Genomic DNA, 21458 nt, shown 5'->3' on the forward strand with positions numbered 1-21458 from the left:
GCAGGGAGCTGCTCAGCACTGAGCGTGCACGTGATCCCAGGGAGTGCTGAATGGGGGAGGGTTTCTCCCAGCAGCCCTTTGATTTGAGTTAATATTTTTGCAAAAGATGTTGCTTTATAAAGTAGATAGACCAAGGAGCGCGCGCTGCCGGAGGTAGGCCGGTTGAATCTACTGTGCTTTTTCAATGCTCCGCCCAGCCCCCCTCCAGTTTGCAGTGTTGTGCGGCTTCCTTCACTCGCCCATCCATGCCCATGTTTATTTGAGTCTTGATTTCAGTGGTGTAAAGCCCATGTTCTCATCTTTGTGTCCCCGTCTTGACTCCCTCTACCTCCCCCCCTTTAACTGACCTCTTCAGGGGTTTAAACCTTCAAAGTTCCGTTCACGATATTCAGAGTTGTAGCTGGAGAATGCCGTTTTTGCAGAATAGATCACCTTGGCATGCCTTTGATGGGATCCACATTGCCACTCCATCTTACCTACCTATGTTCTTGCCTCCTGTGTGCGTGCTTTTCCACAGGTGTGTAAATGACCTCTGCTTTCCTCCATAGTCTGGGCATCAGCGAACAGGCCTGTAACACTTTTCGCCTTAACTGGGATGGGTATGCCCAGACGTGGGTCCCGTGCTCTCCACGCCGCTGGAGTCAAGCTAGCCGGGCTGATAAAGGGTGATAGCCAGAAGCCGGTCCTTGGATGCTTGCTTCCGGTCCAGGAAAGACACGGCTTGGCAGTTCGAGCTGGACTGTTCCCATGAGGCACAGGGTCAAGACTGACTTGCATATGGCCGTGTCTGAACTGGGGTGGCAGAGTGGGCTAAAGAATGATGGATTTAACCCAGATCTCTTGACTTGGAGCATTGTCAGCATTCCGTCCATCATTTGTTTCCTGTAACATGCCTGTGGGTGCCTGACCCGGATTTGGCATTTTCAGTATTTGGCCTCTTGGTGCTTCATGGAGTAAGAGACTGAAGCCCCTCACTATGGTCATGGGATGGGCCAGGGATGGGTTGAACATCGGTGGCACTTTTGAACATGACCATGGGTGATATTCCTTGGATGGTGAGGGTTTATCCTGTGCTGGCGGTGGTTGTGAGTTGCCTGCTGCAGACCATCTCCACAGGGTGTTTCATGGTAGGGTTTCTGCTCCCTCAGCCCTCTTCCTAGCCAGGTTCTGCCATGGAGGTGCCATCAGGGCCTGGGTGGACCTCTCTAACACCCTTGTGATGTTTTAAGTCCTCATCTTGGCAGCCCTTTCACACAGCGGATGTGGCCATGTGGTAATGTTGTACTGTTATAGGTTCAGCAGGTTGGTTTGGTGTGTGGTGTTATTTTGTTAGGATCTCATGGGCCGGGACCTTTGTCAACAGCCTCCTCCTGTCCACAATCCTCCTGTTTCTAGGAAGTTCTTGTCAGAGGCGCAACTAGAGCCAAATTTTGGGGGGGTGGGGGGGGCTGAACCTTTAATCAGTAGGCAGAGTGGAGCTGCAGGGGCTTAGAAGGGGTGAAACGACTGCAAGGCCTAATTAACATTCAAATGGTCTTTTAAAGACCTGTGAAACGTTCGGGTGCGGCTCTGTGTGTGCCCGGGATCTGTCTCATCCCGGGCTGCCACACACGACAGAGGGGGGCTGAAGCCCGGTGAGTCCAATGGGTGTTGCGCGCCTTGTTCTTGTGCATTGTGCCAGTGTTGTTGCGTGTGGTGTTTCCATTTAACTGTCTCTCAGGACAGGTCTTATCCATGTGTAGGAACACACATTCTGCGATGGTTCACTGTTAGTTGTGTACTGTCCCCAGCCTCCCGCTAACGTCCCTGTGCTCGGTGTCCTCTGGCTGCCCAGTCCAGACACTTTGGGGTTTATTTGGGTCGTATCCTGGGTAGTGTCTGGGACCTGCATTGTGTGGTGTGCTTCAGCGTTTTCAATCGCCAGTGGTGAATCTAAGTGTTTTGTTGCTAAACCATTGAGCTCATTGCCTGATACCTGCAACAGCAGGATGGAGCCTGTAATATTGTGGGACTCCGCAGGCCTAGTAAATACTTGTAATTTATTCTCAGTAACTATGTGTAATAATGACAAACACCCACACACACAGACTCTGCAACCGAGTCCCTGCCACACTCTGCACAGCCCTGGCTACACTTAACTGCTCACCAATGGCTTTTTTTTTTTAGTTTTATCGCACAAACTTTACCCAAAGGTATTGAAGCGCTTTATATGACCACGAGTTACAATTCACAAGGACGCATTTTTTTTTTGTGTACGCACAAGGAGATTACGCGATTTGCCCAGAATCACGGGATGTTGAGCCAATTCCCAGTTCCAAAGTCGGCAGCGCTGGTTGTTACGCCACATCATCTCACCTAAGATGTGCTTTTGTCACATCCTCATTGGTCCTAACCTCAGCTGCTTATCACACTCCAGAGGACATTAACCAGCACATTTACTGGGGGGTGCAGACAAAGGGAGGGGCACAGCCTCTATCTACTATACCCCCTGAAGACCTTGGTTTATATTCGGAGGAGAGAAAAAAATTAGTCTGAATGAGCTGTATTTGAAGGTTCCAAGGAAGACTAGCATTGGGAAAGGTAATAGTTCTCTTTAGCAAGCCGGTTCAGTGCGTCTCCGAAATATTTTATCTTACAAGCATTTGCTGCAAAAAAAAAAAAAAACTCATCACCTAAACGTAGTTGCCAAATGCTGCAATATAAATTTTAAGTAAAAAAATGAACATTTGCCTATCTTTTTAACAGTACATGTGCTTCCTAGAAGGCAGGCTTATTTAGAAAATGTATAGAAACCCTTTTTTTTTTGTTTAATGCACATCACAAGAGGTTTATTCTTATTTGTGCAAAGAAACCGTATTGTTGGCTTTAATACTGTAACCTTAAGACCTAGTTTAACTACACATGAATGGAGGAGAAAAGGAGAGAATGGAAAATAGAAATCTTTGTGAAACAAATATTGGCCTAGCATCTCTGTCACCGAGGTGTGCTTCTTTGTAGGCACGTGATCCCATGCAAAGGCTTTCACTTAGTGCACCAGGACACATGGCTGAAGTGAGCTTACCTTTTATCCCGGGCTGTATGCTGTGGTGGGCGGAAGCAGAATGTGAGTGATGGTTGACCAGACCAATGGAGGAAGAGGGCTGACCCAAAGACCCTGTCTGTATTTTTTATTCATGAATTTTTTTTATTCCACAAGGATAAACCGCTGAATTGGGTTTTTAGGCCAGTTCTGAAAACAAAAATATACCCTTAATTTGCTCCTTGTGGCGCGGTCCTAAGGCAGGTGAAGTTAACAGGTTGCTTGAGCTTGATCACCTCCTTCACTCATTAATGATACAGCTATAAAGTACGGTGTGAATCTCACAGCCTCTGGAGGTAGGACCACTGTCGCTTCCTGCAGTGTCCTGCGCACCCATCAACCCAAATAAATGTGAAATGCGTGGATCCTGCCCGGCTACCTGCAGTGCTGCTAATTTCGAATGCTGCTCTAATTAAACTTGTTTCCTAGCATTTCACCTGTTTTGGTTTCTCCTCGTGACTGGTCGATCTCTGGGAACAAAAACATAGAAGGTTTTCCTTAAGCTGCTTTACCAAATTCTATCTTTACTGGGTATTTTACTGGGCACTCCTTTTCTGTTTGCACCACGGCGCACCTTTACGCAGGTCCGCCAGGTGCAAACAGGGAAACGACTCCGTATCACACTGAATGCGCTGCCCCCATGGTATCCGCAAACTCTTGATGCCCCCAGGGCCGCACATTCACGTGAAATGTGGATCAGCTCATTCACAGGCGCTCCATGTTTCACTGTACAGGCGCAACCCGCCTGCACTTTCAAGAGGGGAGAGAGATCCCCTTGCAGGCAGGGACAGCGAGTGACTGCACCTTCATGCAATGGGGCATATGGAGAGGTCCATGGGACTCCTTGACCCCGCCAGAAGACTGCCATCGGGTGGCGCACTGACAGTACAAACTAGAGTACAGGAGGGCTACCTTAACCGGCTTGCCGAAAGCAAGGACAGCGCCTCTCTCGCAACCCTCAAGGTTGTAAGATTGAATAGAAGAATGAAGCGTTTCAGATACATCACTCCCTCGCTCAAATCTCTACACATGCTCCCTTTTGAAGCCAGAATCCAATTAATATAGCCTGCTTGACCCACAGCGCCATTCACCTTGAAAAACCTGTATATTTGGCACAGAAGCTCAAGACATCAGGAGGCAGCCGCGCCCTTAGGAGTGCTAGCTGCCTCCTGCTAGAACCTCCAAGATTTAGAAAAAAGACCTCTGACCGCACCTTCTCAGTGTCGGCCACTAGAATTCGGAACTCGCTGCCTCCAGAAACACGGGCAAACCCTTCATTCTCTGCCTTCAATAATGACGTCCAAATGATCTTATTTAACGGATTTTCTCTAGGATGTCTTCTGTCATGATCATACCTGACCAATCGGTCATAGGAGATCCTGGGAGGGTCAGCTAGGGTATCCACATGCGCAATACGGACTGCTTGAGTAACGCAAGTCCTATCCTCACCCAAAGTGGCTTGGGACAGAGTGAAAGAAAGAAAATCCCTTCCCCTTACAACAATGTACAGCGCTTTGATACCCTTGGGCCTTGTGCTATTTAAACTCTAAATAAATAAACAATACTAATATCTTCAGTGGTTAGTATTGTGCCGGGATATTCCTCGGCGAGTGAGTTCGCACACAGTCCATCTAGATCACATAACATCGTGGTTAATATAAATACCTGACTACAGCAGTTTACATTGCCAGTGCATAGCCCAGTGTTTGCGCCAACGTTGTCCTCACATGGCCAGAACGTAGATTTGACGACCTGGAGAGTCGAGACCTGGAGAGTCGAGAACCGTTATGGAACTGTCTGCCTTTATAGAGAGCACCTCCACTTTACCAAGAGACGTATGATCAATATATGGAAAAGCTCTGAGCACTTGGCTTGTATAAAATGGACTGCCTGCGTTTGGAAACATCCACATTATGGATCGTACCTGGCTGAATTAAACCGCAAATAAAAAATGCACTGCACTTGCGAGTTGTGTGAGTGATTTATGTAATTGTACACAAATGCTCCCAGTCCTTACCCTTCTAGGTGTAAATTTGCACCGTCCACACCAGTATTTGTTGCATGCGGATAATCTGTGGTGCATCCGATCATACCAGTGTAACTTTCTAGTACAGCAGCCTGTATCAGGCCATGCTTTGGATGGTTGGTCTTGATCTCGTGAAGCATCAAATACAGACCAAAGATGAGTGGCATAGGTGTCGGCTGCCCATTCGCACTTATACTTGTTCTTAATTAGGGATGCCCAAGGGTTGCCACTAGGAAGCTTACAAATTAGATTTTAATTTAAGCTAAAAACAAGATGCTGATAAAAAAGCAAATTGTCTGGTAGAACCTGCCACTCCCCTCTTTTCTTATATTAATTTTTTTGGAAAGCCTGCGAACGCCATAAGGCGTCTTGGCGCTGAAGAGTTGTGGAGCTAGCAGTGTTACAAGTTGAGAAAAAGAGGTTGTGTAGGCTGAGCTAAGATTGAATAGTAAAGAGCCAGGTGTTTAGGGCTTTCCTGAAACCTTGCACGATGGTCTACTGAAAGTAGAGTATAATAGAGTAGAGGTGAAAAGAAGGGAAAGAAAGGCCCTTTGATGAGCATGGTCTGTTATGTACACTGGTTATGTTATGAATAGTATTGCTTTTTGGCAATAGATGTTGTGTTTATGTATATATGTTTTATTGATGTGGATGGCTGTATATAGTGGTCTATTGTCATACATGTCATTTAGTAGGTTTGTGTTGATAGTCTTATAATTGGTGTTTCAGTCAAATGCCCTTTTAAAAAAATAATTATATGAATATATCTGTTCAACTGACAGCCCTGAAGAAGTCTGTGTATGGACGAAACGAGTCAGCTGTTTAACTTATCAATATCGTTGTTTTAACCCTGTCTAAATAAAAGAACTTCTGAAGCATACACATTTGGACACAGATTGAATATTTGTCCTTGTATTGTGGTGCACCTTTGCTTTTGTTTTAATTGTGACATTCCTGTATTGGATTGCATTGTGGCAGTGGATGCGTTGACTGTGTGTACACAGAAATTTGAGTAACCCCAGTACATAGACATAACAAAAAGGGATAGTGGGTCCGGTGCTGTGTCCTATAGCGTTCCACTGTCTTAGCCTTTTTTCTTTTACCTTTGAAGATTCTATTTAAAATATTCAGGGGCTGAGCCATGCAGGGCCTTGTAGGCGAATTAGAGGGCTTTAAATGGGATACTTTTTTTGTAGGCAGCCAGTGGAGTTTGTGTACAGCCTGGGAGGCTGACTGGAACTTTGGAATTTGGGAGGCTGACTGGAACTTTGGAATTTCTAGCAGAACCCAAGTGGCTGCATTCTGAAGGCTGCAGCTTTCTTAGCAGACTTTGTTTCATATTGAGATAGACAGCATTGCAGTGCAACAATCACTGTTTTTGGAGTTCATGGGGATAAAAGGAGTATTTTTTAATAATGTTCTTGCGGTGCTGAAGGCGGATGAAGTGAGTGGTTTCACCTGTGCTCGGAAAGTCAATTTATTGTTGAATAGGAGGCCCAGGTTTCTGACCCTCTCGACAGGTCCGAAGGGTCCCTAAGTTCTGCGCACACCATGTGGGGGATCAGAAGGCAAGATCATTGCCGAAAAGCAAAATCTCTATCTTGCCGGAGTTTAACTCCAGCTAATTTTACTTCATCCGTCTTGCCGTTTCTAACATGCATGTGTGAAATCTTGCTGCTGTTTCCTGCAAATCACTAGAGATTGAAACAATGATTTGTGTCATCTGCATAGGACACCAAAGAGAAGCCGAAGGATCTGATCATAATTACAAGGGGTGTGACGTATATATTAAAGAGCGTCAAGCTTAATGATGACCCCTGTGGTACACCGCAAGGCAGGGAGAAAGCGGTGGAAACAAAGCCATTTAAAGGATACAGATTGTTCTCGATCTGAGAGGAATGATGTGGGTGTGGCCAATGCAGTGTCTTTTATACCGATGCTGTTTAAGCAGTTAAGTAGGACCTGATGGTTGACCGTATCGAATGCTGCTAAGTCCAGAAGGATCAGAGCTGCTTTCCCTCCCGGATCAATGCAAGCTCTGATTTCTTCTGTGGGGACAATTAGGGCTGTCTCCGTACTATGCCCGCCTCTAAAACCAAATTGGGCAGAGTCTAAGAGAAGGTTGGTCTTCAAGGAGACCATTTCCCTGTTTATTGCCTTCTCCACCACTTTGGCTGGGTTTTCGGAGGCGAGATATTGGGCGATCGCTGTTGGTCTCAAGGGGTGTTGAGTGTGTGTTTTAAAAACTTTTTTTCTTCCAAGGGATATAATGGACGCAACTTTCCAGATTTTTGGAAAAGATCCCACCTTCAACACCACATTAACCCCTTCGGCGCTCATGACGGAACGGTTCCGTCATGAGCGTCGGTTGGCCTGTGCTCATGATGGAACCGTTCCGTCATGAGTCCATAGGTTCTTTAGAACCTTCAGCACCGCAGCGGAATTCGCGAAGCACGGAAGGGGTTAAAGATCTTTGAGAGGTTGGACACTGCAGTCTTTGGAGCCATCTGTATTGTTGCTGGGGGGGGGCAGGAATCAGAGGGTGATCCGGTTTGAACTAAGTCAAATAGCTTGCTGGCTTGTTCTGGTGTGAGGGGAAGAAATTAGTCAAAGTATTACAAGTCAGAGGTGACGATATCTTCACTAGAATTTCAACTGGCATCCCTGTTTGAGGCAAACTCATTGTAGACTTCTGCTACTTTATTTTGAAAACCTTCTGACAAGTCATTACAGAACGATTGATTGCTGATCGGCACATTGGTACTGTTAAGATTAGTAAGGGAGCCAATTGTTTGAATAAGTTGTAGCAGAATTTTTGGTAGACTTAATTTTTTACGGGAAATATAAAGATTTTTCTTCCTGAATCATTTTTCTATACACTAGGACATGTTTGTATTTTTGTTTTTCGTTAGGATTATATTTTTCATGCTATGTGCGCTCCTGTTTGCGACAGATTTGTTTTTTGTTGTCGGAGTTTACCTGAAAACCAAGTGGGTTTTGCTTTAGCTCTGTGGCAGTTAAATGATTTTGGGGGCACCAATTGGTCCACTGCAGATTGTAACCAGTTGGTGTAATTAGTGGTAGTGTGTTCCAAGTCCTCCAGCACATCGGGAAGGGTGTTGACCAAGACCCAATTGAGCTGTGACGGTTCAAACTTGTGCCAGGCTTAGGTTTGTTGTGTGTGCATTGATATGTTGATGAGTTGTAAATTTAACATGACAGCCTTGTGGTCTGACCAGAAGTATGGCCGTTGCTGAGAGAGCTGGGTTAGAGAAAATACCATCCAGGGTATGGCCGGCTTTGTGAGTGAGTTCCAGAACTGGTTGGGCTGGACTCATGCTGACCATAGTGTCTATTAAATGTTCCGTGTCTTTGTCGTCAGAAATTTGAAAGTGGAAATTAAAGTCATTGAGAACAGTAATATCAGTCAATACAGGGTAGGGTTCTAATATTGAGCAGATAGTTTGCTCAGAGGTGGCCTTCTGCCTGGTGGGTGATAGGGAAGTTATGTTATGTTGTTATGTTAGCCGGATTTGTAGAGCGCACAGATGCCCCAGCAAAGGGGCGTCCTGGCGCTAACCGAACAAAAAAAAACCAGGCAATAGCAGGAACTCAAAACACAACAACACTAGGGGTCTAGAGGAAAAAGGAAAGTTTTCACAGCCTTCCTGAATGACAGAGGCCCGTCAATCGCACCGATATGGACAGGAAGGGAGTTCCATAACTTGGCAGCAAGCACTCTAAAAGAGCGGCCGCCAATCCTAGACCTCTTGAAACGCAGTACTATAGCCAAGTGGAGACCAGAGGACCTTAGAGACTGTGATGGAACATATGGAGAGATGAGGTGCGAGTAAAGTACACTGTTAAAAGATATATATATCTATATATATATATATATCTCAAACACCGTTCTTCGTAACTTTCATTCTCATGGAAAAAGACGGAACATGAACCCAAATCTTTGTGCATGAAGTGTTTATTGCTCACACCACCGCAATCGCCCTAACACGTTTCGGCCTGATACGGTCTTGATAATATATATAATTTTTGAGATGTCCATTTTAAATGAAAGACCTACACAATCTGGGACAAGAATTAGTAAGAAAAGACAGCTCTATTTTTGCGGTGCACAACCGCTAAGCCCCCTCCTCTCTTATTTTGATGGTCTTTTCTAAGTAGGGAGTATCCTGAGGGAATGGCTCATCATGTCTGGTCCTGATGTGGTGTCTGACCAAGTTTCAGTTTCAAATGCCAGGTCTATTCTGTGACTGTGTAGAAAATCAGCGAATTCTACTTCATTTCTAATTAAAAACCATGCATTGTCCAATGTGCAGCGGATGTTGTCGTGTTTGGAGTTTAGCTCCAGGCTGGTGGCGTTTGTCAATGGGTTCGGCTTCTTATTGAAACTTAGCGAAGCCTTACAACCTTGAAAGTGCGTGGTTTGATCGTCCTTGATACCGATGGGGTCTAGGGATAAACATTTACTGTCCTACCTTGGGGAGAGAGGTGAAAAGTTCCTCATTGGAGTAAACCTTTCTGTGGGTGGTGAGGGGGGCTCTACACTCATTTACCTTTTGGCACCCCCAGAAATTCGAGGGTGGGGCTTCTGGAAACTGAACGGAAATTACCTTGGCCGCCATTGCTCATCCCCGCTGCTATTGATATGATAGCAGGGAAACCCAAATCCCTTCGGCTGACCCGCTGTTGCACGGATTGGGGAGATGGAGGGAATTCCCAAACTTTCCCCGGCTATGCCAACTCAACTTAAAGTTCTTCCAAATGCCATTATTACGCCCCCCCCCCCCCCGCCCCCTGTTTCATAGCTTTGTATACTTGCAGTGCCTTGCCTAAATATTTCAATTTGAAGCTTGTTATACACAAGGTCTGTCAGACTTATTTTTGAGAGGGTTTAGACCGCTCCATTTGCTAAATTCACGATCCCATCAAGACTGCTTGGTTCACCCTAAATTTATTTAAGGCACATCCACTCTGTGCCTATGGCATCCACACCATTTATATTGCGGATTCAGAATCCAGCATCTGAATTAGCTTTGAAATGTCAGTAATTTAATGTGTATATCTGGGAACCTCGATTCTGTTGGTAATTTTTTTAAGTTTATTTTTAAACTTGACATTATAGAAATGTTAGAAAAGGCAATGGTGAGAATTTAGTTTGTTCCATATAGAATGGCTTGTTGTCACTCGAGAACTAAAGATAATGCAACTGGCTTTATTTGTACCTTTTTTTTTACTTGCTTTTTTTCCCCAGCATCTCCTTCACTCCTTTTTGGATCCCTACCTAATTTGCACTACTTTGCCGTCACCCTGAGAGGACTCATTACCGAATCAAAGCAGTAGAGGAAGAGTAGAGCTCTAAGTAGCCCAGATATTTTGCTAGTAATTACTTAATCTGATATTAATTCAGTGCAAGATGAGGAGGGAAAATGCTTGGCCACAGATTGCATTGTCGGTGGAGTTTAAGGTGGGGTTGATAAATCTGTTCACCTTCGCTCATTATTTCAACTTTGTTTTTAGGTGGTACAAACTCCAGTCGAAGCCGGGTACAAAGGAGAAAGAGAGAGGAGAGATTCAAGTGACCATCAAGTTTACCCGCAACAACATGTCCGCCAGCATGTTCAACCTATCAGTCAAGGAGAAGTCTCGCAACCCCTTCGGGAAACTCAAGGATAAAATGAAAGGCAAGAAGTACGACAACATGGAGTCGGCATCGGCCATCGTGCCCAGTAATGTGGGGAGGCTGGACAGTGATGACGAAGACTTCCAAAGAGATGTCAACGAGAAGAAACCCAAGTCCAAGGGCTTCTTTCTAAAGGGAAAGCTTCGCAAGTCCTCCCTCACCGCTTCCAACAGTTCGATTAAATCAAGCAACTCCATCTCATCCACTGGTGGCGCCAACAACGCAGACGTCAGCATTGTGGTTTCCGAGGTAACCAAAAAACCTGCTCATAGGAACCTGTCCTCTGATGGCTATGGTAAGGACATTTGAAGGAAGAAGCCTTATACATAACACTGACATGCGTTACATTTGTGTTTGTATTTGTACAGCATATTTGTCCTTTTCTGTTTATCTGTGTCATACAAAGTCAGTCGTCTTTCTGTATTGGCAACATGTTTGCACAACCTGGGTCCTGCATGCAGTTGAGTTTTCAAATGAATCTAGGAATTTGCCTACACTTCTCCCTGAATCAGCAGTTTAAGAAGTTAATGATGAAAGGGCCAATATTTGGGTATGAGCCGCCCTTTAGTTGGAGGACTAAGTCTGCCGTTGTGATGCTTCTAAGTTCTCAAGTGGATAATTGGGAAATCCAAAAACATTCTTACTTTCCCCCTGTCTGCATGTTTAGAACCTATTGGGGTGGTTCTCTTTGCAAGTTTCCTTCTCAGATTGCCCCCCCCAGGCACAGCCTTTGTATAGAGTGGTGCTTCTCGAATCACGGTAGTCCGCCCCCCCCACCCCCGCTAATCAGCCTGAAGCACCCACAACAGAGACTGAGGTGCAAGATGCCTGCACCCAGATTTTGTCAATAAACTGAAAGTTTAATTGTGGAAAAACAAAGCCCGGGCCACGCCTAAAGCGCATGCAACTTGTACAACAGTCTGCAGTCCTGCCCCTACTACCAAACTGCCTCCAGGAAGACTAACCAGCCTCTCCTTGCAGAGCAAAAGGCCTGATCTGATTTCTAAAGGAGGCCTGTCTCTACTATCCACATTTTAGTTACTGAACCTCCTCCCTCCAGAAATGTTAGTAATAAACTTAAACTGTCTGGGAAAATAACAGTACCTCCCTTATGTGTGTGGGCTAACCCTGGGGTGTACAAAGAGCCCCCCCCCCCCCTGGCCTTCATTACTCTGGCATCATTGCCCACCATGCATGTACTACACATGTTACACACCACCGCTCAACACAGTAACTCCACAAGACGGAATATAAACATATGGGTGTGATGGGCAGGAAAGTTTTTTCCCCGGGGCTAGCACTTTGCCTTTGAATGCTTCTGGCCCACCACGGCCACCTTCTTTAGGACATGGCGTTAGTAGTTGTGCTTGACCCGCCAGAGCATCTTCAGAGCTCCTGCTCAAACAGTTCACGGTCAGGATGCCACCAGACCAGCCTTACCTTCTGGTCTAGGCACCACTGACTCAGTTGCCCATCCCACGGGGACCAATATCCGATGCCACACCTGGACGCACTCTTCTGGGGATGTCCAAGCTTCCTTGATGAAAATGTCTTTTGACTAACCTAGACTTTTTGGCAAAAGATTTGGCCTTAGAATGTTTTAAGGATAGCAGAGCACACATGAGCTTCCCCAAGCCTGCCTTTTTTACCAACAGTACAAGCATTTCGAGGGCTAATCTAGGGGTGGGGCCTTCAATCCGCCTTTGCAGACGATCCAAGCGCGCACAGATTTTTTTGATTTTGGGGGTAGATAAAATGCTAAGCGACAGGGTGTAGCAGCAACTCCAGTTCCCTACTCTTCTCCCGGCAAACCCTACCAATTCCTTTAGCTCACCCATGAGTGGTCAACTGCGCCCAGTTAGAGCCTGAATCCATCTTTGATTACTCGGCTGGCCGGTGATCATATTTGACGAAGGGGTTATACAAATTGTCCAGGTTGGTTATGCCCTTCGCTTCTGGAAACCCCACCGCAGTTTCCACAATTTACACCGAATATTCCACAGATCATTCTGCATCCTTTCCAGGGAGCTTCTGCTGTTTCTCTCCAAGGGTGCAATTAAAATCCTGCACAAAGCAGAGGGGGGCAGTGGGAAGCCACTCTGTGTTTCGTAGTCCCCAAGAAGAATGCGGGGCTCTGGTTGAGTCTAGACCTCCAGTTGCTGAATTTGTTTCTCAGAAGAGGCTGCGGCCTAACTTTGCAGATCACGACTGCACATATTCCTCTATTGAAATCTTCAGTGTGAATAATAACAATATTGTGCATGTGATACAAACCCTACTTGAGGCGAGCTCGCTGCAATAGCCATTTTGTCAATCTGAGAGTTCAAATCCAATCTATTCCCTTCCGGAAACTTCCCTTCATTGGGGCCCTCCTGGACGTAGTTTACTGGATCGATTTTCCACCTCCACAGCGAGTCTGGGCCATTCAGGCTGTGGTCTCCGTTTCAGGCAAGAGCTGCTGCTCCACCGATCAGGATGCGGAGGGTCCTTGGTCTGGTAGCATGAACCTTGCTGGCGCCTTACACCCACTGGCACGTTAGCCCTTCAGTGGAACCAGAGACTGCAGTAGGCCCAACGTTGGAAAAGCCTCTTTGTGGTGGATGTCGGACACTAATCTGATGTGCGTAAGGTCGTTCTTCCACCCCGTCAGAAGTTGGCATTGACTGAGGCATCATCGCTCAGTTGGGGAGGTCAGTTGGACATTGTGTGGATATCAGAGGTGTAATCTCTGGTCGAGGAGCTCCATAGGCTACTTCTACAGGAGCCGCTTGCTATTTGACTGTCGGAGCCTTTGTGTCCCTCAAAAGCAGGTCAATTTATGTAGTAATGAGTAACTTGAAAGCTGTGCAGTATTGGAACATCTGGGTGGAGTGGGGTCCTGTGTTTTCTCTTCGAAGGCTTTGAGACTGTGGCGCTTGCTGGTACTTCCCAAGGTCTTCACGACGGGCTGTTTCCTAGCCGGGGTCTTTTCAACATCTAAGCAGATGAACTCAGCAGGAGTTGTCTTGCTGACCATGAGTGGCACCTGCTTCTGGAAGGAGCACAGAGTATCTTCGCACAGTGTGGGGGGGTCATGCCCTTGATAGACCATTTGATATTTGAAAACGTGTCCCGCTCAGATCCATAGGAGACGTGTTCAGGCTTCTTTGGGACTCCTGCCTCCTGCACGCATCTGCCCCTCTGCCCCTGCGGCTCATGAGCACAACTTATTCTAGTAGCCCTGGGTTAGACTCGGACGGTCTGGTCTCCACTTCGACTTCTTCTTCGGGAGAACCTATGGTCCGAGCAGCAAGCAGAGGGCTATCTGAACCTCCACAATGTAAATGTAAATGTAAATGTGCTGGACTTGTAAAGCGCACAGCTGCCTGTAAGCGTCCCGGCGCTTGCTTAGGGAACCCGTCCTGGTATTCCCCTGTGAGAAACCACGGCATAGCTTCATGTGTGAAGCTTGACTGGCTTCAGTTGAGAGACTTAAACCTCCCATCATGAGTGGTGGATGTCCACGGTCTGCCATCCTTCCACCAAGGTGAAATCTTCATGCCTTTGGACTAGATGTGCTCACTCGTGTGAGCACATGGGTTGACTGTCCCCTTGTCTCCTACAGGTGATATTGTCTGAAGTTCTTTTCTGTTGCCTTCAGCCCTGCAAGGCTTTGGTGCGGCCGCAGTTATGGGCCTTGCATTATTTGCTTGATCAGATCTCGCTATTTAAATCGTCTGTCGAGGTGTTTTTCTTAGAAGGGCTTTTACATGTTTCCAAATGCTCCCTTTATCAAACCACAGTGGGACTTCTATGTGGTACTAATTTTTCTGATGTGTGCTGCCTTTGCCCTTCTTTATACCAGTACTTTATGACCGTAATCTGTTTTTAGGTCTCGCGACCTATCGATGTGCGCAAGCTCATCGAGCGGAGCGAGAATTCAAGTGGCGAAAACATTGTGAAACCAAAGGGCTTTCAGCCCCACGGTTTTCATGCAGTTCCCGTGTACATGCACGCGCATCGCATGCAAGCCCAGCCTCTCGCATTCCCAGGCTCTCCCGCCCCCATCCGGCATCAGGCACTCCTCCCACACCTCACGGACATCCGCCCCCATCCGGCATCAGGCACTCCTCCCACACCTCACGGACATCTGTTCCTTTCTCCTCCCCTTCCCCAGCCAGCTTCCCCCAGGCCCCTGCTGCTTCACACCCTCATTGCCGCTCTGCCCCCTCCCATGCCCGCCGTGTCGCATTTCTCCTCCCCCCTCCCCTTCTCTGCCTTGCCTTCCCTCCATCTTTTAGAATAGTGACCACTGCAGGCAAACAAATAAACTGTGCACTACAAAGATGCAGAAGCACATGGCCGGCCGTACTTTAGTTTCCCTGCCTGTAATCAGCCTCAATTTACAACCTTCCTACGAAATGTCTTCATTCTGCTTCACACCCTCATCGCCAGCTCTCCCCTCTCGGCCCCCTCCCCTGTCGCCAGCTCTCCCCTCTCGGCCCCCTCCCCTGCCCGCCGACATCACTATTGTCAGCTTGCGGTGTCATCAACATGAAATGTGAGATTTGTATCGAACGGGTTCGCGTTTAACCAATCACTGGGATAGTTTGTCATCTGAGACTATCATTGAAATCGACAAAAAAAACAGTGAAGCATAATTTCTGCAAAACCCACAGAGGAAATCGCAGCAGCCTTGAGGGCTTTACATCACTTTGATCACGGGTGATTCAGAAGACGTCAAACTGGCCCACGCGTCCACCAAGAAGACGCTGAACATATCAAAACACCCATGTCTGGCAGCGCTCCAAGTCCAGCTAACACTGAACACACGCCCCAGCATCCCTGCCTGGAAGGCCGCAACACAGGCCGGCTGTAGGCTTCTTGAATCCACGCCCATCAATTACGGCTCTTTTCCAAGCATGCCTCACCTTCGCCAGGAGCTCTGGAATGTATCGTCATTAGCAGCCAAGTTTGATAGGCCTCGCTCCCCTTAGCAAGGTTAACCTTGAAGATTTACGAGGATGCACATTCCAAGTACCAGCAGCCATAACACGGTTAGGCACCAGCAGAGAAAACAAGCACTGGTTGTTTGTTATTTTAATGTCTCCCTTAAAGGTTTGTGGTCAGATCAAACTAGAACGGTCACTCCCCACACAAATTCTTGAACTTGTTCAATGTCCAGGAAATGCCCAAAAGCTTCTCGCTCAATGTCTGAATAGTCTTTCTCCGAATCCTTCAACCCTCTAGATGCACATGCAATCAATTCCTCCTTTCGATCTGCAACGCCACTCATCCACGCAACACCACTCACACATGCAACGCCACTCACACATGCAACGCCACTCACACATGCAACGCCACTCACACATGCAACGCCACTCACCCACGCAACGCCACTCACCCACGCAACGCCACTCACCCACGCAACGCCACTCACCCACGCAACGCCACTCACCCACGCAACGCCACTCACCCACGCAACGCCACTCAACCACGCAACGCCACTCAACGCCACTCAACCACGCAACGCCACTCAACCATGCAACGCCACTCAACCACGCAACGCCACTCAACCACGCAACGCCACTCAACCACGCAACGCCACTCAACCACGCAACGCCACTCAACCACGCAACGCCACTCACACATGCAACGCCACTCACACATGCAACGCCACTCACACATGCAACGCCACTCACACATGCAACGCCACTCACACATGCAACGCCACTCACACATGCAACGCCACTCACACATGCAACGCCACTCACACACGCAACGCCACTCACACCCACACAGCACCACACTCACCCACGCAACGCCACTCACCCACGCAACGCCACTCACCCACGCAACGCCACTCACCCACGCAACGCCACTCACCCACGCAACGCCACTCACCCACGCAACGCCACTCACCCACGCAACGCCACTCACCCACGCAACGCCACTCAACCACGCAACGCCACTCAACCACGCAACGCCACTCAACCACGCAACGCCACTCAACCACGCAACGCCACTCAACCACGCAACGCCACTCAACCACGCAACGCCACTCAACCACGCAACGCCACTCTACCACGCAACGCCACTCTACCACGCAACGCCACTCAACCACGCAACGCCACTCAACCACGCAACGCCACTCTACCACGCAACGCCACTCACACACGCAACGCCACTCACACCCACACAGCACCACACACCCACGCAACGCCACACACCCACGCAACGCCACACACCCACGCAACGCCACTCACCCACGCAATGCCACTCACCCACGCAATGCCACTCACCCACGCAACGCCACTCACTCAAAGCCACTCACACCCACGCAGTGCCACTTTCACCCACACTGTGCAGTGCACAATAGGTCTCGCAGTAGGAAAGTTGGAGCTATTGGTTTTGTAAATGACAAAGCCCTTTATGTTTTTAAAATGAAAACAAAAATAAAAGGCATTGTTATTTGCAATTGTAATAGCTCCAACTTTCCTACTGCGAGACCTATTGGCAACGCCAGTGCTTGTTATTATTGCAGTCACTTCTGAGCTTCCCCTTGGTTGAGCGTAGGGCGCTATTGGTTCATCTTTTGTTTATTACACTTTTCCCTGACAAGCTGGTGCTTAGGGCCATTTTTCCTGAAAGTGATCACATTTCCATGTGGGGAAGTACATCAGTTTCTGCCTTCTTGCCCCAACTTCATCCATCAATGGAGGAGAGGCTACGCCCTTTGACCCCACTGTATATATGAACAGGGCTAAGAAGTACAGGATTAATCTGGAAGGATTGTCCTGTCCATCAAACTGTTAATCCTTTGCCACAAAGGACTTCTCTACCAGGGTGAAAGCTGCGACTACAGCCCAAGCTTGGAGTGTTCTGTTCTCGACGTTTGCCACGCGCCTCGATGGACATCTGTCCATACAGTCATTGGGCACTTCTGTATTGATTTGTAAGTCCGCAGGGAGGGTCATTTTGCCAGCTTTAGGTCTCTAAGACTTTCTGAGGTATGTCCACTACTCAGACTCCCCTCCTTGAAGGGGCTTTGATATGTTAAGGATTCACAAAGTTAGGAGTCTGTGTGGATAGAAGTAGCCATAAGGGTAAGAAGTTACTGACCTTTGGTAATGGTCTTTCCAACAGGTTTGACTTTACTCTTCTGCCAATTGGTTCATCCTATACTTAAATTTTATCTCGGCTGCTTACCCTTTTACCCAGATTCTGTAATGCCACCTTTTAAAGCGCTGTGAAGCGTTCTTCCAGTTGACCTAGCACTGTACAAAAACAATCCTTGCCAAAATCAGTAGGACTTTGTTTTGTATAGAAACTCATGTAAAGACAAACATGCGTATGTGTGTATTAACCACAAGGAGCAGCCAAAGGAACAGGCAAGAGGCTGTAGGATAGTCCCCCATGCACTGCAGTGCAGGCACTCTATTAAAGACTGAAGGACACATCCGAACAGCCGGTAGCATTGGGTGAGAGAGGAACCCCTCTTCTGGGCTGAGCCAGGGTGTGGGTGAAAGTCTCATGCCATTGGCTGAAAGAGGCTGGGTAAATAAAATCCAATGGTTGAAAGAGGCAGACCCAAAGCTCATTGTGTATACTGGAAAATATCTGTTTAAACCTAAAAATAACAAGGTCAATGGTGACTTTCTACTCCACCCTGGCATCTTCTCAGCGGATGACCACACAGAACAGTCACTACATCACGCGGACTCACAACACATACTGCATTTTAGATACAGAGTGCGATATAAGGGCAGACAGACCGCACATACATATGTATGACACAGCAAAACAGAAGATGAGTCAACACCCTGATTACACAAGGAGATCATGCAACATTAACTGAAACCCACAGTCTGTGTCCACACACAACTGCAAACAAGGTAAGGATAGAGCCCTCCTTCCATCTTATCCAGTACAAAGCAAGACACATATAAAACATCTTGCCAGACAAAATTAACCCTATACTCTGTAAACGTGCACAATAATAAAAACCCATTTCTTAGACAAAACCATTGCAAACAAAAAACAGTCAAAAGTTGCGACCAGGTCTTTATGTGGACCGGGTCCCACCCAGTAGTAATGAAATCTGGGCATTGAAAAGGGTCCCTGTCAGGCCCTACATTCAAGTCCTTAACTCTAATGGCAAAACCAGTGATTAATTTCTGAACAACAAAGGTAAAAAACGTTAAGTTAGTCCATGTCGGCTATTTAGTTCCTGTTTGTATTTTAACATGTTTTCCTTAATCTTGCCTGGGTGAGTTGCTTCCAGGCGCATAGAATGTCCACCGTTCGAGAAATCTGGAGTTGAGGCTGAACGCATCGCTAGTTTCGCAGTGTGTCATTAGGTTAGAAAGGGGTTCAGAATACATGGTCATCCAATCCTTGGCTTATCCGCAGAGCGCCCAGAGCTCAACAGTTCGGATTCTTTGCAAATGTGTGAGGTACACACTTGTAAGTACCAATTCGAATCCCACTCCCAACTCTTAAACGATTGGTGAAATAACTTCATACTGAAAAAAACGCCACACAAACTAAATTACAGTGATCCAACCTAGCGCTCAATTGTCCGTCCACTGCCATGTTCCACAGGCTTTGATTCAAGCCCCTGCTCTGTTCTGCTTGTCCATGGAGCCCTGAGACCGATGCTCGAGGATTCATACATTTGTCGACCAATTTGCAAATGCCACTCAGTTACACCCAAAGTCTTCAATAGCTCGTAGCCTCGTCATTGTTTGTACCGGCCTCCCTTGAATGGCTGCAGAAATGGTCCTAAAAACTTTCCTTGTGGTAAATCTCCAGACCAATGATTTCATCCTCCTCTCACAGGAGTAAATGTTCCTGATTTATCCTGGAAACTTGAAGATCGAGCATCTTACCGTCGAATGATAAGGCACCTTTTCACACTTAACCCATTTAGAAAACAGTTGTTGAGGCATTTGTGATCTCTAGACTGGATTTGTAAAATTCTGTCCTTGCTGGCTATCCTTGTAAACTATTGCACCTCTCAAAGCCATGCTCCATTCACAGCCAGACACATCACCATCTCGTGAGAATTTGATCATATCAACACTGTGTGAGCTTCACTGGCCAAATCATGGCGAAGATCCTATTCAAACCCTTTCCCGGGCCTACCAAGCCATCACCGCTACAGTCTTCCTTATCTCAGGCTGCTTTCTGTTTCTGCAGGCTTGAGATGCCTCTGAATGGGAAACACCGTCCAACTTGAAATAGATCAAGTGAGAAGAACTCGTCGTCGGAGGCAATCCTTCAAAGCTGCCGCCACCACTTCCTGGAGCTCCTACCCTTCTACTACAGGAAGATGCTCACCTTCCAAGCCTTCAAAACGTATCTTACTACCCACCTCTTCCACCAGCTCCTACTCTAATGCTCAATTAAATCAAATTATGTTCTCCATCTTTGTATTTTTCGATCTATTTATAATTGCATTGGACTTATCGTTTCACTGGTTCATGTGGTTAACTCGGTCTCTGCAGCTCGGTGTATTTTCAGGAAATAGGTTAGATATAAACACCCTCGTACTGTGTAGTCCAGATGTGCTTTATAAGAATGTCCAGTGCATACAGGGTGACGTACCAAATGAGTGCCAGTGCGGGGTCGTTCCATCCTGATCACTGGCAGCCAATTCTACGGTGTCCTTCACGGAGCATTGCAATGGCGCGGCCTGAATCACAAAACCAGATGAAGGGTGGTCCGAGGCGCTTGAAGCTGTGAGGCCAGGTGTGAAAAGCCCCCTCAAGTGAGCAGAGAACGCACTAGTAGATGACTACCAAACGTTTCTTCTATCTCCTAAGACTGGGCTCCACCGACGACTGGTGGTCCTCACCCCTTAGTTATGCGACAGGGCATTCAATATGGTGATCTTTGCATGGGTCTTGTCAGCAGTCCCTACGGGTGTTGGCTACGACCAGCGTATATTACGGACGGGTGGTTTCCTTTCCTCGTACGAGTGCCTCATCTGAAATGTGTGGATTGTGGTGATAGACACCTGCCACCCCATGGATTTTCATCTTGGCCTGAACTCAGTTTCAAGATTTTTTGAAATGTTAGAACCGAGGTGAACCCTTTCTTTGTCTGTGCAACGATTATCTATCTTTTAATATCGAACACTTGCTCGTCAGGAATTTCTTAAGTAATCTGCAGTCTGCCAGCTCAAGGGGGATTTAGGGGGGGTGTTTGACTTGGAGTGTCTCTCTTGGCCGGTAAGCCCAAGTCCATCCATACAACTTTCAAGAAGCTGGTTTTCATCCGCATTGTTCTGGACTCGCCACATGTTAGGAATTCCATTCTGATCGGATCTTCCTAAGAAGGATCCAGCTTTTCACTTTAGGAGCTTTCGTACCGCTGGAGCCCGGTGGTGGACGAGCAGTTTGGGTCTTCTGGCCTCTTGTGTTCAGATGGCCCTGTTGGGCCAGGCTCATAACTTGCCACTCATAATTAAGTCGAACTCCCCTTTTGTGTTAAAATTTGGATCCGTAGCACCCGTTGATGCACCCCATCCACAGCCGGGTGCTGTTTGAGCCTGTCCTGATGGGCTCACAAGTAAGGGCACTTGACACGATTGTCATTCTCTCCAGAGAGCTCCCCTGTGACAGACACTCTCCTCCAGATGGACCGAGTCTAGGTGGGTGGTGTCTAGAAGA

The 21458-nt window shown here is 47.2% G+C and overlaps 1 protein-coding gene across 1 annotated transcript in view; it reads left to right on the top strand.

Annotated features, from left to right (window-relative positions):
- The window catches only part of RAB11FIP5 (RAB11 family interacting protein 5), a 308395-nt gene that overhangs the window by 148905 nt on the left and 138032 nt on the right, over window positions 1-21458 (top strand). Inside the window, exon 2 of the mRNA XM_086960102.1 lies at window positions 10641-11098. Coding sequence (XP_086816228.1) covers window positions 10641-11098 — 458 coding nt within the window. The remainder of the gene's footprint in view (window positions 1-10640; window positions 11099-21458) is intronic.

Source organism: Lissotriton vulgaris, chromosome 3_1 (genome assembly GCF_964263255.1).
Source record: "Lissotriton vulgaris chromosome 3_1, aLisVul1.2, whole genome shotgun sequence".
In the NCBI taxonomy this organism is placed as follows: domain Eukaryota; kingdom Metazoa; phylum Chordata; class Amphibia; order Caudata; family Salamandridae; genus Lissotriton; species Lissotriton vulgaris.